General features: G+C 45.6%; 1 protein-coding gene across 1 annotated transcript in view; it reads right to left on the reverse strand.

The window, feature by feature from the left end:
• Nucleotides 1-17,377, reverse strand: part of RYR3 (ryanodine receptor 3) — a 523,406-nt gene that overhangs the window by 89,330 nt on the left and 416,699 nt on the right. Inside the window, exons 49-60 of the mRNA XM_027569112.2 lie at nt 16,682-16,772; nt 14,920-15,060; nt 13,508-13,671; nt 11,190-11,268; nt 7,417-7,506; nt 6,252-6,398; nt 5,986-6,048; nt 4,735-4,810; nt 4,501-4,624; nt 1,879-1,994; nt 1,266-1,333; nt 189-310 (exon numbers count right to left, since the gene is read on the reverse strand). Of these exons, the coding sequence (XP_027424913.1) occupies nt 189-310; nt 1,266-1,333; nt 1,879-1,994; nt 4,501-4,624; nt 4,735-4,810; nt 5,986-6,048; nt 6,252-6,398; nt 7,417-7,506; nt 11,190-11,268; nt 13,508-13,671; nt 14,920-15,060; nt 16,682-16,772 (1,281 nt within the window). The remainder of the gene's footprint in view (nt 1-188; nt 311-1,265; nt 1,334-1,878; nt 1,995-4,500; nt 4,625-4,734; nt 4,811-5,985; nt 6,049-6,251; nt 6,399-7,416; nt 7,507-11,189; nt 11,269-13,507; nt 13,672-14,919; nt 15,061-16,681; nt 16,773-17,377) is intronic.

Genomic DNA, 17,377 nt, shown 5'->3' on the forward strand with positions numbered 1-17,377 from the left:
TTGCCAAAATAATACAGATAAATATGAATATAAGTACTTTTAAAACCAAGATGATAACCAAAACCTCTGTGCTACCCATCACTAGGCCACCGTTCATTTCTCTGAAAGATTCACCATTGAGTCTCTAGGAATCTGGGGTTTTAATACAAAGCACATTGCCACCATGGCCTTCTCTTTCGTAGACTCACCTGGCCACCATTTCTTTCTCCTTATGAGAGGCATAGCCGCTGCTGCTAAGGGGCTTCAGGGGGGATGACAGGAAGTAGAGATGGTGATTGGTGAAGTACTGGTCAACCAGTGGGAGGAGAACCTGGAAAATCCACCATAAATTAATTTCTAGGAAGCTAACCAAAGCCCTTCCTTTGGTTCCTTTGAAAAAGTTCATTTTCTGTGAGCAAAAAGCCTCTGAACATAGGTCCTGGAATTTCCAGGAAACTCTACCTGGTGGATTGCAGTTTCCAACACATTTTCCTCTCATACGCCTCAAACGAGAGGTCTTGGGAATATGGGAATGGAGAAGGCTACTTACTGACTAAGGGTCCCGAGAAATGTGCATATGGCTGAGTCAGCATTTTTAGGAGAGTCCAGTGATATATCTGTGCTTAGTCATGCCTTGTTGGGCACGGTGTCCAACAGGATCCCTTGGGGCCTAGGCTAGCACTACCAACCTTGAGCCTTCTGTCTCTGCTTCTCAGGCACAGCTACCCCAAGGCCTCACATGCATTCAGTCCTCTGAGTAGGGTTCTATGGCAGAGACTACTCCCTGGTACCCAAATTCATTCTTCCCTTCTTTCTCTTCGCAACAGAAACCCCCATGTTTTAGCTGGGCATGGAGTCACCCAGCTAGAGAATGCATCACCCAGGCTCCCTGGCAGCTAGGTGGATCTAAAAATGATGGAGTTTTAGCCACTGGGAAAGCACTTTAAGAGAAGCAGCTTGTCTTCCTCTCTCCTTTTTCCCTTTCCCACAGAGGTACTGGTGAGACCGTCCGGACCACACTGACACACAGCACACTAGAGGAGATGGTGGAGTACCAGGAGAGGAAGTACCTGGGTCTCCGGGGTGACGGTGTGGAGCAGAGCAGGCTGCCTGCCTCCTCAGACCACCTACCTGCCTCTGGTTCGTTCCACAACAGAGAAACACAGGCCCATCTCGTCGAAGACACTGGAGTTTTGGGTATCTTTGTGAGATGAGCTTAACTTACACCCTAAATCGTACAGATTCTAAGAAGAAAGTAATTTGGTTAAATGCAGGGAATCACTTACTTTGGCAAAGAATTTGATCTCCTGGTCGTGGGGAGACTTTTCCGTTTTCCCACTGCTGACAATGGCTTCTACAAAGACAAAAGTAACACAAAGGTGGCCACAGTTAAAGGAAACTAAACCAAAAACAGAGCATTTTAGAAACAGAGCGGCTTCCCTGAGGGCCATGGAAGGGCCATTTGATTTTACAAAGTATCTTCTATTTTACAAAGGACTTTCTCACTGTGCTGGTTAGTTGTTTTCTCGTGTCAATTCTCTCAGCTGTTTCACTACCCTTTCCTCCACTTTACTGATGAGAAAGCAGCTTCAGAGAGCTTGAGTCATATGCCCACAGTCACAAAGCAAAACAATGGAAAAGTTACAATAGGACGAGTTATATGAAAAATGACAAATGGCTCAATCAAACCCTGAAACCAAGGATGAACAGATTTTTTTTTAAAGAGGGGGACAAAATCTCAGCCACCATCCCCCCACAAACCATACGATGTCAAAATGAATCACGAACAGCTACAGTAGGAAAGCATCATCGCTTGATAAAGGAATGCCACATTCTTTCTGAGAACACGAAATATTAAGGGAAGCACACATTTGGGGGATATGTCACAATGATACTTACCCAAATGGGCAATAAACTCCTGGGCGGAATCAACATATTTCAGGATCTTCTTCAAAAATTTATAGGCAAACCTCTTTTCCATGGAGGAGGCATCCAGCTCCAGATCCTTCATACCTCTAGGTTGGAAATGGGTAAACCCCAGGAAGTAACAGAGATGACTATGTGACTTTGGAGCATCAGCAATCCTATGTGTGTTGACTTTACTTTCAAAAGTTACTGGTTATTCTGGTTTAATGACCTGATTTGTCATCTGACTGATATCCCCTTGCACTTGGAACCTGCCTCTGTGAGCACACAAGACCTACACTAGAATAATATCTGAAAAGATTTTTCAAAATATCTTTATCATTCATTCAACAAATATCAAGCTGGGGATAAATCAGAGAAGCAAACAAAATCCCTGCCTCCATGGAACCTATATGCTAGACACACATAATATATAAAAGAAAGTATAAATTATGTGGAATGCTAGAAGCTAATTAGCATTATGAAAAAAGAAAACTCAAAGCAGTATGAAAGGTGGCCCAAGAGTGGCTGAAGGGGGGAGGCAAGCAGACTGTAGTGTCACATGGGCAATCAGTGCTGGTTTCATGGGGAAAGGACATTGGAGTAAAGGTTTGAAGGAAGTGAGGAGGTGAGCCATATGGATGTCCAGGGAAAGAACTTTCCAGGCATATGGAGCAGTGGTGCAAAGGTCCTGAGGCAGAAGCATGCATGCTGAGTTGAAGGGATATGGCAGATACTAGTGTGGATGGAATGGAAGTGAAAAACATGAGGGAGGTAGTAAATCATTAGGGCCCTGTGGGCCATCCTCAGAATTTTGCTTTTGCTCTGAGATGGGAAGCTATTGAAAGTTCTGAATAGGGGAATGACTTACACTATAAAAGGATTATTTTAGTTGCTAGGTTTAAAACTGACTGTGGAGTCGGGGGGCAAGGGCTGAAGCAGGGGGCCCGGGGCAGAGGCTCTTTCAGGAATGATGGTGATGGTGTGGAACAGGTGAGAAGTGGTCAGATTCTGAATATCTTTTAAAGGCAGAACCATCAGGATTTCCTGAAGGACTGGATGTGGGTTGGGTAAAAAGAGGAGTCAAGGGTTTAGACTTGAGCACCAGGAAGAATGGGCTGTCATGGAGTGATGGGGAAGCTGAAGATGGAGCAGGTCAGAGGCGTGGATAGTGGGGAATGAGTTCTCCTTGTTGATGGAGCTCTCGCTTCCTCGTCTGCCCCCCAAGTGCCCTCCGTAGGGTCTGGCACGTGGTAGATGCAGCTACTAGGATATATTTGCTGAACTCAACGATCTTCTTCCTTCCACCCCCCCCCCCCCGTATTTCCTTGAGTTCCTTTTTAGTTGCGGGAAAGAGGAATTTTTCATTTCTGTGAGCAAGTTATTTATCAGCAAATGACAGTACGCATTCCTCTGGGTGCTAAGAACAGGATTAAAATGACGAAGGGAGTATTTCTCAAATGCTTCCCCAGAGGCTGTCTCCTGCTGTTTGACATTTCCTGCTTGACAATATGGCAAATAAGTTTTGTTATTTTTTCATATGAGCTACAATAGAAGTATTTGTATAGATTTTTATTGGGTTTTTTTGCCACGCAGTGGCAACATTCTGTAGGAAACTAATGGAAGAAACAGCAGCTGGCTTAGCAAACATTTCTTTTAGGAGGAATGGCTATATCAGAATAGGAACACTGTTCTGTTTTTCACCCTTCAAGGGACTCAGCAAGCATGACCCATGGAGCACAGCCCACCACTGACATCAGACCAGAGAGGAAACAGGTTCTACCTTTAAGACTTAAGCAGCTAAGACCATACTCACATACAACACTCCTCTAGATAATTCTGACAAACCTAAGTTTGAGATAAAAAGTCTCAGGGAATCTTGATGGATTCCATCTCCTCGGTGGACTTGCGCCTTCAAAAGAATCAGTTCCCTTCCTTCAAAGACTGTTTATGTCAGTTATGTGTACTATTGTTATTATGTAATTAAATATCATATAAAACAACAAAATGAAAAGTGTGAAGAGGACCGCTGGGTCTGTGAGAGCTAAGATGCATATTTTGCAAAGGCCTGAAATTGCATTTCCAAATACACAGTTTCTGAATTAGGTCTGAAGGAAGATAACTGTAAAAGACAGGGGAGGAAGTTGAAAAAAAGTCTAGAAGATTACTGTATTTCTATGGTTTTATACGTGCTGTAATTCTCGCTGCTGTGTAAAGAAGCCCAAGTCCCAAAGCTTTGAGGACACACTACGGATATGGTTTATAACTCCAATCGATCAAACAACAAAGAGAAGGTCTTGGGGCCTATAGCACAAGATTTGTGAATGAATGCTTGTTTATGTGTTTCAATTTAAAAACAAATGTTTACAGTGTATATGTATCATTTGTCATGATTCTTTGCTATAACTGGTTTTGAAAAATGGATATCGACTGGTCCTGTTTAGGTCAAAAAAGACGGCTTCATGCTCCCAAATAAAACTTTTCTCATTTCAAAATACTAACAGCTACCCTTCCTCTCATCCGTTTTGCAGGCAGGTGAGTAAATACCTGGAGAGGGAGAGACCGTGCCCACAAGCCCACCCTCGCCTCGCTAACATCAGCCGGAAGAGGACTTACCTAGAAACCACGATGCCGTTCACTTGGAGGAATTTAAACAGGTCCTGTGCCTTCTCTCGGTCTCTGAACTTCTCCTTGGCTGTCAAGGTGTCATATGGTACCAACAGAGGGTGACTGCCACCACCTGGGCTCAGGAAAGCGAGAGAGGACAACATAGTTGGTCTTTCCTTTGCACCTCCGGGAAAACATACCTGCCCCCAGCTCACCTTCTGCAGGGGTGAGAACCTGGCTCACCTTTGCTCTCCAGCTCCAGCTTCTTCTTCTTGGCCCAGATGTTGTGATAGTTTTCAGCCACGACCTCCACCATTCCCTGTGTCCCACCAAGGAGACAACAGTCAGAGAGAAAACGAGGAAGAAAAATGGGTTCCTATCCGTCAGCCTATTTCAGGCAGGCTCGGGAATGGAGCACCAACAAATGCTAACAGCACATTGCTGAGTGTCTCCCATCATTAATTAGTCTGTGCTTATGCACCTCATTAGTTTCATATCTTCCCATACACATAGAAAACAATTTCTAATTCTGTCCTTCCCTTGTAAGTTATTATCCTGGCAGTTTGATGCATTTATGAGAAACACACATTTCCATTTGAAACTGCATTCTGGAGACGCTTCATTTGTCACGGGAGTTCAGGATTTTATTACTGACCTGAGACAGGGAGATGGAAGTGGGAGTCAAGCAACAGTCTAGAATCCCCAAAAGCCCTGAGCCGAGCAAACTAAGAAGAATCACATCTTGGAGAAAAATGGCTGCAAAGATTTCTCAAATGGAATTCATCTTTATAAGGCTCATAAAACAGTGACCTGGGATGAAGGGTATATGTTGGAAAGAAACTTTCTCTAAGGTCCAAAGAGTTGGTCTGATGGACTGAAGAGTAACCGGCCCAGGCTGAAGCCTGTTGTGGCAATCGATGTGCATGGGAGGGGAGTGGGGGGGGGGTGGTGGTGGGGGGGAGAAGTGGGCAGGGGGAGGCAGCTTAGGGCTTTTAATTTCATCCTTTGGGTTGTCTGCCCCGAAATCCTGCACCATCACGGGGCCCCTGAGGGAATCCACCATGGGATACACAAGAGTCCCTGGGGCTGGTTGCACCTGCTGGGACAAGGAAAGCGCCCCCCACCCAGGGGTCTTTTCACAGGTTTTCTCCTAGCCTTATTAGTTTTTTCTCCTAGTTGTTAGTTCTCTGTGTTGATAGAGTAATTTGCTGTGTCCTCCTCCTTTTATTGAGTCATTACCTATTATGTCGTCCCTGGAAGAAGTGCAAAGCCTGGCCTTCTTAGAGAACTAGTTTATTTTGCTGAGACTTGCCCTGTGGCCCCAGCCCGATGTGGTTCTCTTCCAGTCTGATACTTTAGTGGTGCTATGTTCTAGGCATTCTTGCCCCCCTCACCCCATTTAAAAAAAAAAAAACTCTTTGGAGGATAATACGCCCCTGCACTTAGGGGGTTTTAGAAAGCAAGATAAGCTGTTCTGCAAGTACCAACACTGACCTGGAGCTCCCTGGAGAGCACCACGTTGGAGAGGTCCAGGGGAGCAGGGCTGTAGCTGTTGCCCTAGGGAAGCAAAGACAGAATTGCTGGGTTTGCCATTATTTTCCTTATTCTTATCAGTATCCTGACTTCAGCTGCCAAAGATGTATTCTCAGGGTTCACTGTTGGTGGTTCTTGGCCCCTGACACCCCCAGGGAGAGCTTTCCCAGATTCTCCGGGGGTTCTTACTACTGGCCCAGTGTTGGCCCCGGGGCGCGCTGTCATACCTGGCTGGCCTGGGACATGCTCCGAAGCTTCTCATTTTCCCGCTGTTGAACCAGGGCCTCTCCCTCTTTGGTCCTCTCCACAGACCAGCCCACAGCCAGCATGGTTTTCAGGGACTCTCTGGCAGGCCAGCGGTAAATTTCCTTCTCCTGGAAGGAAATCCAAGCAGATGAGATTTGCAGAGCACACCCCTGCACTCTGACTGGCCTGACTCCCTGCGAAGTCGGCCCCCACGGCGGACAGGGGTGCAGCGGGCTCCAGTCTCTTGTCCCTCGGTCAAGACGCCCTCTGCGTCACCTCCCCTAAAACACGCCATCGTCAGTCTTTCTGACATTTTCAAGTACGAGACCCTACAGTCTCCTGCCTTTAGAGGGAAGGTACCAGACATTATCTAGGTTGTGGATAAAGAGGAGCAAGAATAGGAGAGTGACCCCTCATGTATTACTAACTGTTTAAGATGAGACTCGTGGAAGTGATTGGCACAAAGCTCTCCTGTGATTTTGATTCTTAGATTCTTAGATTTAGAATTCTCTTGAGCTCTACACAATTCTGCAGATGGCCAATATACATACAATGATATGCATGCTGTGGTTTACATACAACACAAAGCCTAGAGCTTACAAAGAACTCTTACTGATCCCAAGATAGGAATTTGGAGTTGTGTTGAACCAAATTTAATAGTAATAGTAATAGTAATAGTAATAGTAATAGTAATAATAATAATGATAATAAACCCCAAAGACCTGTCCTTATTTCCTTAGGGCTGCTCCTCTCTACTCCCTTTGTCGGTCATGACTGGACGTCATTTCTATCTGAATTTCCTCCAGCAATTCAATGTTTTCCTAGCCCTAAGTCCCCCACATCAGCAGTCTAACAAAAGCCCATCCCAGTCCTGTTGCAAGTGAACTATGAATGCATTTTGGCTCAGCCTCCAGGTGCCAAATAGTGCTTCTCCATCCAATGGGTGCTCAGTGCCAAAGAAGAGAATGTGAGGCTGGCCTCTTGGAAACTGGTCCTGGGGCTCTTGCCCATTGGTGAGCTCCTGAGGAGTTTACTGAAACTGGAGGGTGAATGTGCCCTGAAGTCATCTAACCATCTGACTAAAAGAATGCCCAAGGAAGGCACATCAGCATGGCCGCTCAGCGTTACCAGAGGCAAGTTTCTTACCTTTTCCGTTAATGTCTTGAAAGGCCTGATCAGTGGATGGGTCTTCACATTTTCATCCAGGGAAATTCCATATTTCCATCCATTCTGACTCTGTAGAAATGTTCTCAGTTCAAATATCCTTGGCATCCAAAGAGCCCCGCTGTATGACCCAAATCCCAGCTTCTATTTTCACTGAACAAATGGAATAATGGGATGTGACAGAGCTTGAAAATTCCCCCCCCAAAGTGTCTAATTGATCCTTTCAGGCCATCAAGCTCTCTGCCCCCTGAATTGTGAACTCTGCTCCTTTATTTCTTCTTGTTTCAGCTGCTGTCCTTGCTGCTTACTTGCTTGTGTTTCAGACAGAAGGAGGTTTCAAAAGACCTGAGAACAATGCTTCTCAGGTCAGCATGTCATGATTACAGGCAAGGACAGAAAGTCAAGGTCAAAGGCACATGAGGACTGGTCCTGCTGCCCACTGCCTGGAGGGGGCTGACTTGATCAGCACTGCGTGCCCGCCAACCCTAGAGCAGAATTGTAGCAAAGCATGTCTCCTAGAGTCATCAAGTTTAAGAGTTTCAAAATTCATTCAACAAACATCGGTTGAATGCCTACTACAATAGATGCCAGACTCTGTCCCAGGCACCATGGATACAGAGGTAAGTAAGAGCCCCTGATTGCCATAACCTCACAACCCAAAGACTCCTGGCTGATCTTTCTCAATCTCTACCTCTGCCCACTTATTAACGTGTCTGTTTCTCAAGTTTCTGTCCCTTCTCCAGAGCACACTCTCCCTGGTAGATGTAATCCAAGCCCAGGGTCCACAGGTGGACTAATCTCAAAGTGGTATTCCAGCCCAGATGTCTTTCCTAATTTCCAAACTTATTTAAGCTCTGCTTGGATGCCCACAGGTACCTCCTCACATGCCTGAAGCAGAACCTGGCATTTCACTCCTCTTAGGGGTCCCTCCTCTTGGGTTCCCTGCATTTTGGCAAATGGTACCAGTGTATGCTCACTTTCCAAGCCAGATGTGTGGGAATCTTCCTTGACGCCCCCTTCTCTGCACCCTCTCACATGTGTTGAACTTCCCAGACCTGCTCATTTGCCTGCCTTTCCCTAGCTTCCCTCCAGTATTTCAGTTCCAGCCACCATAGGCTTTCACCTAGATTACAGCAACAGCCTCCATGTGGTCTCCCTGCCTCCAGTCTTGCCATGTCTCCGTGGACTTCATTTTCTATACGACCGTTAGGTGAGATTTATAAAATCACCTGGATTGGGGCACTCTACTGCTTTAAGATTTTCTGACTCCCAGCTGTCATCATGGTAAAACCCAAACTCCTTGTGGCCTCTAAAGCTATCGTGAGATCTCGCTGACCTTTCTCAACTCATTTCTCACCCTTCTTCCTCTGCTCTACTTTGTGATCCCACCACATTGAACTATGGTTCTCCAAAGCCACCAGACTCTCTCTCACTTCTCTGCTTGCATCTGCTGCTCCCACGGATTGCAGTGCACTTATTTCCCTGGGCCTGAACAATGACCCACCCCTTATCACACAGTGTAGATGTCACCAGCTCAAGGAAGCATTCCTGGACCCTTGCTACTGACTTAGGGACTCCTCTTATGGGTTATGTGCTCTAACCCAGTGCTCTTGCCCCCAGCAGTGCTGAACAACCTGTATGATGGCTGGCTTATTTTGTTTACCCCATAAGACTGTGAAGCTCTTGAGGGCAGGGGAAAATATGCTTTCCTTTGCTAGATAACCAATGTCCACTAGGCAATGGTGAGCAAACCTGCTTCCCTATAAAATGTGAAGCTTACAGGCTAGTGGAAGAGAGAGAGATTAATCACATACCATACCAGGAGAAGGACAGTTGATAGCTGGTATCATTGTATAAGTCTTATAAATATATAAAACTGCTTTAAAAACACTATGAAGGAAAAGAGCAAGATGCTAAGAAGGCCTACATCTGAGAAATCTGGGAAAGAGGTATGCTAGGAATTCACACTGGGATGGAGAGTTGAAGGATGAATTGGTGACTGGTGTTCGCATGTGTGTGGATTCACATGGGGACCTGGCTCAGAGTGGGAAGGGTTTCAGGCTCATGTAGAGAGTGAGTGAGTGTGTGTGTGTGTGTGTGTGTGTGTGTGTGTGAGAGAGAGAGAGAGAGAGAGAGAGAGAGAGAGAGAGAGACAGAGAGAGGGAGAAAGACAGACAGAGGGGATGTGGCTGGAGGGCAGAGGGTGGAGGGAGAGATGAGACTGAGATGGCAGCAGAGGCCAGATGAGGTAGGATCTGCTGTCAGGCCATGCTTAGGATTTTGGCCTTTGTATTAAAAATGGTTAGAAGCTATTAAAGGATTTTAACAAGGAGAAGGGCCGGGCTGGAAAACAGTGGTAGAATATGACTCAATTTGCATACTGAAACTAGCACTTGCCAGCAGTGTAAAGAACAGAACTGACAAAAGGCACGTGGGCAGACTAGTTAGGATGTTATCACCAGCATCTGGGCAAAGGATGACTATAGCCTGGACTAAAGCCATGGCGTAGATAGAGAGACCTCCCCAAATTCAAGAGGGACTATGGAGGTAAAATCCACAAGGCTTAGTGAGAGACTGGATATTGCTATCGGTTTGTGGAGGTGTCCCTTTCCCCTAATTCATAGGTTGGCCAAATGGGCATACTGCTCCTTCTAGAGCAGGGGTCAGAAAACTGGGCCCTTCAGCCAACCCACTCAATCCCATTTTAGAAATACAGTTTTTTCAGAACACAGGCACACTCTTGCATTTATGTGTTACCTCTGGCTACAGTTGTGTTGCAACTGCAGAGGTGAGTGGTTGTAACAGAGACTGCCTAGCCCACAAACCCTAAAATGTTTACTCTCTGGCCCCTTACAGAAAAAGCATGCCAACCCTGCTCTAGAATCATGAGGCATGAGCCCATTCTACAGTTAACAAGGACTGTTGTTATCATCAGTCCCAAGTAGAAACTGATCAAAGAATAAAAGCAGACCCCAAATCAATACAGAGGCTGAGCCAGTGGTTCAAGGTGTCCCTGCTCCGGGGCACACGGCCCCGAGGTGGTTTTCTGCGGCTTTGCAAGGGACGTGGCTTCCCAGTTATGCACCGGAGCCGCAGCTGAGCAATGGCCCCAGTCCTTAACTGGCTGCCCACAGGAATCCTGGATGGCTTTGGCACATTCCTCCCACTTTGCCTGCCAGCATTAAAGGGCTGACAGAGCAATTAAACTCATTAAGCAGCCTGACCTCATGTGGTGAGGAATTTTAAACACCAGATGGACAGGCTGATTAATAAGGGAGTGTCTGGAAGTTCTACCGCTGCCTGCCATTGGAAGATGTGTGTCCTCCCTAGAATAAAATTCAGTTTGCTGGCAAAATGCAAGGGCAAGGCTTTCAGTTTTATTTCCCCTTTTCCAATGCTATGTTCCAAGAAAAAATTAATGAAAGCCTCCTGCCCTGCATTTCACGTTGACGTCAAAACCAGGCAAGCATGTGTTCGGTGCAAACTCCAGAAAATGCAATATTTAGAAAGGAGTTAATGCTCCCGGAATCAATCATTTTCTTGAGAAATACAAAAAGCAGCACCAGCCGTTGCTGCTGCCTATTTCTCCGACCTCCACCAACCCTGGGAAATTGCTGCTCAGAAATAATGAATGCTCTTGGCACGGCCAGTCTGTCACTTAGACAAATCAGGCAGATTTCCAGGATTGGACCCTTTAATGCTGTTGGGCTGTTTAACGCCCCCCTGAGGATTGTCAGTTGGATGATAATCCCTACCTTGTCACAGGCCCATTTATCATGTGAATGCTCCGCATACTTGGTGACGATGTATTCCCATTTTTCAGGCAAGGAGAAACTATGAGGGAAAAAAAAAAAAAATTACAGCCTTCCCAGGCACTTGAGCTGGATGTAGTGCAAAGATGGTGGGAACCAGCAATCAGCGGTCAGAGGTTGGATTGCTGCCCCAAAGCCGAAGCTGGATTCCTGACAGGGAACTTCTGTGCGGAAGGATGGCGCGTCCATGCTGGGTCACAAACACACACCTTGTCTCATCAGAGGACATTGCTGCAGGAGCCTTGGCTGCACAGGTGACCTCCCTCCGGCTGCTCCAGGTGCCCTTGGCTCCTGAAGACCCACCCTGGCCCCAGGGCCAGACTGGTCCGGGTGAGACAGGGAGAATCCCTTTATCCAAAGACATGGCCTGTAACCCTACCACTCCAATCTGGGAATGCCAGAAATGGGTAGATAGAGGAGCAAATGTTACAAAATAGTGGTGGTCGTCTACCTTTCTGGATGCAGTGACTCATGTTTAAATATTAGAATGTGGTTAGGAGGGCAGACATCAGCTTCTGTCACCTCCGGTGGTAAAAGCACCTCCATTTTCCCTTGAGGAACAAGTCTTGCATTGCATGGAGTCTTATGTGAACAGTAATCAAGAACGGGCATTCGACTAGACCAATCAGACTCACTCTTCCTGGAATCTGAATCTTGAGATGTTTGAGACTAAGGCATCAAACTCTTTGAGCTGATTCATCCAATGGGGATCCTACTTGAAGGTTCTTCACTTGGTCACTCTGTCTTGCTTCCTGTCCTTCCTGAGGCCCGGTTAGTCAGCTTTTCACTAGGTTTTGATAATAAGTCACTGTATCCTTGCCATAAGGTGCTTTTTTGCTTAACTTATAGCTTTGGTTACTCATATTACTCAAAGAACCATAATGATGCCCGAGGTATATGTGAAGAAATCAGAACTCTCAAAATATCATGGAACCATATACATCATTAGCAAACAATTGCTAGCATATAGCGTATCAAAGTGTTTATGAAGGCATCCAGGTTACTAACACCATCTGCACATTTACGTTTTCACAGTGTGAAGTTCTCCAAAGTCAACACCTGTTTCTCTTGGGCCCTAGCTTGGTGGTTTGCCACACGCTTAATCTATTCTTTAAGGTAGGTTCAATTCTGTTTCGGGCCATCCATTCAGCTCAAGGCTCCATCTGATGGAACGTGTACTGAATTTTCCTGAAAATGAACTTTATACATTATCGACGCGGACAGCCCCTCGGAATGGCTCAGGCTACGCCTCTCATAGGAGAACTGCTGCCACAAAACACAAGTCCGAGGGGCTCATACAGGAGGTCTTGCTTTCCCTGCTCAATCTAAGGCATTTTTAGAGTTCTTCATTTAAAATGCACCCGGAGGGGCGCCTGGGTGGCTCAGTCGGTTGAGCGGCTGCCTTCAGCTCAGGTCATGATCCCGGGGTCCTGGGATCGAGTCCAGCTTTGGGCTCCCTGCTCAGCGGGAGCCTGCTTTTCCCTCTCCTCCCTGCTTGTGATCTCTCTCGCTGACTCTGTCACTACCTCTCTCAAATAAATAAATAAAATCTTTAAAAAAAAATGCACCTGGAGATGAAGACTGTATGACCCACAACACATCGTAACTAGGAAAGAACTGTCACAAGACAAAATTGAGCGCATGTTGCCCAGTATTTTATCTGTGGCCTAGTCATCACCAGGGAGGAATGCTGGAGAACCAGGAGAGAGGAAAAGATACTATTATAAGTTTATTCCAAAATTCCAGCATGGCAGAGAGTGGGTCCACTCTTTCAACTAAGGATCCCATGTTATTCTGTCATCATACCCTGAGGTCTTACTGGAGTCCAGCTGTTATTTATGGAGTTGTTTTGATGTACGATGCTATTAGAACTATAGAGGCCTAATTCACAAAGAATGAAGATTTTGTCAAAAAACTCATTAATAAATTAATTGCATCATTTGTCAGGGCAGTTCTTGCAATGCCTCAGGTGATGTTTACTTGTGGAGAGCATTCATCTCTTATAATAAATAAACCACCCCCCCACAAAAGAAAGCCCAGAATATAATAATACAGTGTATAATCAGCTATGGATGGATGAAACCTTCAAGAGTTAAAGACAAAATTCAGTGCCTGATGTGACTTGTAGCATCAAGGGAAATGATCAGCAGTGTTGGCAGGGGGTAAGGAAGGAAAGTTTACATTTCTTGTCACCTTCTGAAAGAAAAACATGGGCCACCAGGTAAAATATAGGACCAGCTTAGAGAAGATTCTGGACTCACTTCATGGTGTTGATGGGTTTGGGGTCAAAGTTGCCATCTGCATCTACTGAGATCTGTTTCTCTAATGTGGCTGAGATTCTGGTATCTAAATAATCCGGTGGTAGGGCCCCCGCTATAGCACTGAGACAAGGAAGGGCCATTCGGAAAAGGTCTGGGTCATACTTCTGTGAAGAAAGACAAAGACCATGTTAATACAGAGATGAGAACCAGGGCTACCCATGCAGAACCATTCAACAATTAGCTGAAAAAAATAACATGCTTGCACTTGTCCAGGTTAACCAAAATGGCAAACATGTAAATTCTTGGATACTTTCTGGTGGAAACTGAGTGATCCTTGGAGAATGAAATGACAAACTGTGAAGCCCTGAAGCCACCATTGGCTTTAAGTTGAAAAACCTTAAATCAAAGTTTAAATCATTCTCTCCCAAATAGTTAATTGCAAGAATATCTAAGGGTTATAGTATAAACTTCTCCACCATAGATGGTTATAGAAACTGACCCAACCTGTGACCAGATTGGGCAGCAGCAGCTCTGCCAGTCCCTTCACTAGCTCATATGGGTCTTACGTTGGTATCATCAGCAGATGGCTCAATATCACATCCACTCTCTCTTGAATGGGGCCCGGAAGAAATTTCAGTCAAATAACATGGGGTTAGGAGCAGCTTTTGACCTACTCATACTAGACCAAAGGAACACAGGAATCAAGAAAATTTAAGTGCAGGTGAACACCAATTGCAGCTATACACATGCTTCCGACTTTGGTAAGAAGACCAGACCTACTCCTTTTCTACCTTTAAAGTTGACGACCTCAGAAATCTAAATAACCTGGGTTAAGGAGTGAAGGCAAGTGTGAGAGTTTGAACTGTCTTTCACTCAGACTGTACGCAGGTTTGGGATTCAGAGACCCTCAGTTTTTACTCAACTTCCTCCTCAAATGAGTGGCTGTGAAGAACCTTCCCTAGAAGGGCATGCGGTCTTCTGAAAATCCCACATCTCAACCTCACAGTGGCTGTTGGGGCTTCTCCTCTCCATCTGAACTTGGTAAAGGCTGGCTAACAGGGGCCACACAAGGTCAGGAGGAGAGGAATGGGGGCACAGGTAAGTCATCAAGACGGAACCAGGGACATATTTTTCTAATTTACTCTGGAAGTCCTTCTCCCATGTATTAGCTTTGTGAGTCTGGCAAGTTTTTCAACTGTTCTGAGACTTTTCCTCACCTGTGAAATGTAGATTAGCACAGTTCCGGTTTCAGAGCGTTGGGGGTAAGGATGGTGTAATATGCTTGTGAAGTAATTGGCACTGTCCCTAGCAGGTAGCAAAGGCTAATAATATTAGCTATTGTTATTCATAGGCATTGATTATTCACTGGTCATCATGGTCCTCCCTCTTCGTTCGGGAAGTGCTACCATTACCTTGTGGGAGAGGGAGTCAAAAATCCCCCAGAAGAGCTTCTCTGTCAGGTGCAATTCTTCTTCCACAGCTAGCCCATAGCTCCCCCATCCTGAAGGCAGACAGTAATACTTCCAGCACTGTTCATAGTGATTCGTCAGAAGCTGGGAGGTTGGAACAGGATTGCACCAGTGAGTGGGGCAGAGAAGATCCACAGGCGTCCACACCATGCAGGGGAGAAGAGAACAGTAAGCAGCCCATGTGAGAGTGAAGCCAACACCTGCAACAGCTGGGTGAGCTACAGAGAGGTCCCTGCACACCACTGGGAATGGTCCGCTTTCCTGCCTGATGAGTTCTAGCCTGAGCTGAATCCGCCCAATTAATTCTTGTGCCTCCTAATGTGCCCCTAGCAGTCGGAAAATGGAGAGGAACTGTTTCTATTTCCAATGAGAAAATGCTACCCTCTGAAAGTACTTGCTGTGTAACCTTCCAGGCACTTGAAGGTGGGAAGAACGCTTTCTGAGACATTTGTTTATAAATTTAGCAGATTCTGAGTGATGCTGACATGGGGATGATGGGGAATATGTGGTGATTTTCTCTACATTGATTTCTGCCCATGGCTTTCCTTGCCTTTCTCCTGAGCCTTCTGATGGCCTGGCCACATTACCACAGTTCCACATGTGGCCAGTAGAGGGCAGAAGGACAGCGCCAATGTTCCCATCCCAGCAGGTGGGATCCACGTCCTCTAAGAAAAATCCTGCTGCTCTAAGATGCAAAAGTGAGCTCACTGAGTGCTGCTGAAGCAGGAGCCAGAATCCAGCTGACTGTACAGGCCTGCCGACGAAGCAATGCCAAGTTGAACTGTGAAAACCATGGTTTTCGGCTAAAACGTTTATTGGGATTAAGAGTCGAGAGAACAAGCCCTTGGAGGGCAGTGGAATCTCTGACAATATACAAGCTGTTTTCTGCTGGGCATGGAGACAGAGGATTGAACTAAAGGATTCTGGGAATTCTGTTTATCCCAGTAAAGCGCATCTCGAAATCCTTGCTTAGGCTATTTCTGAGAAGAAGGGAAAGTTCTATTAAATCACCAGGCAGAACTTTCAGGTGTGGCTGGCCACGGCTGGCACAATGAATATGCAAATACGGCAGGTACCTCTTAGGTAAAAGATAAAAAACGCTGTTCTCTTGGGTGGGCAGTTGACTGTGGTGCTCTCCCACCCAGGCCCAGATGTTGCTCCCTGTGTTAGTGATAAAACTTTTGTAATTTATGAAAAAATCATCCAGGAGACAACAGATAGCTCTGTAGCTGTACTTTCCACCAATAAAAGAAAACAGAGATAAGAGTAAAAAACAAACAGAGGGTCTGTTACAGAGGAAAAAGGAAGGCATAAAACAGTATGGAACAGAAAAAGGAGAGTTTAGGTTCTATACTTGAATGAATAATCGCAAGGCCTTCAAAGCTCTTTGAGACTGAAAACATTCTGAAAACCTAATTAAGGCAGGAAAGTGCAAAATCCAAGTCCCCCTCATTAACTTCTGCTCAATAACAAGTAGTCAGTGGAAAGCAATTAAAGAAAATTGGGGCAGTTAATGATCTACTCTCTGCAACCTAGATGCTCAAGAAGGGGTTTGATACGGTGGGTTGTACCTTCTTAGTCCTCAGCTTAAAAAAGTAAAACCCATTTAATGTTTATTTTGCTCCCCCAACTGTGAAGACCTCACGTTTTGCAAGGCAAGTCTCCGTGCCATGGACGCAATTTCTAAAACAGTGAGGAGGTTCACCTTAAGAGGCATTTTGCAGTATTCGTTGAGCTGGGGCACGTCAAAAACCAGACGTCGCAAGAGTTGCTGTAACATGGAAGGCCTCAAGTGACTGCAGTATGGAATAAAAACAGAGAGATCGAATTAAAAAAGTAAGAAAGAATATAATAAAGGAAGGAAGAATGAAAAAAGAAACACTCATCCATAACCATACACCAGCACTAAGCTGCCAAACACTTAGCTCCTAAAATAAGATCTTGGGTAAATCACGGTCAGTGATAACACACTTAAAAAGTGAGTACAGTTGACCCTTGAACAACATGGCAGTTAGGGGAGCTGACCCCTCCCCCACCCAGTAAAAAATCCATGTGTAACTTTTCGGGGCGCCTGGGTGGCTCCATCGGTTAAACATCCAACTCCTGATTTCGGCTCAGGTCATGATCTCAGGGTCTTAAGATCAAGCCCCCTGTTGGACTCAGTGGGAGTCTGCTTGAGATTCTCTCTCCCCCTTTGCCCCCCCACCCCCAACTCTCTCTCTCTCTCTCTCAAATAAATAAATAAATCTATAAAAAAATCCACATATGACTTTTGACCCCCTCCAACACTTTACTAATAGCCCACTGGTGATTGGAAGCCTCACCAATAACAAACAATTGATTAACACATATTTTGTGTTACATGTATCATATACTGTGTTCTTACAATAAAGGAAGCTAG

The sequence above is a fragment of the Zalophus californianus genome, chromosome 6 (assembly GCF_009762305.2).
Source record: "Zalophus californianus isolate mZalCal1 chromosome 6, mZalCal1.pri.v2, whole genome shotgun sequence".
NCBI lineage: Eukaryota > Metazoa > Chordata > Mammalia > Carnivora > Otariidae > Zalophus > Zalophus californianus.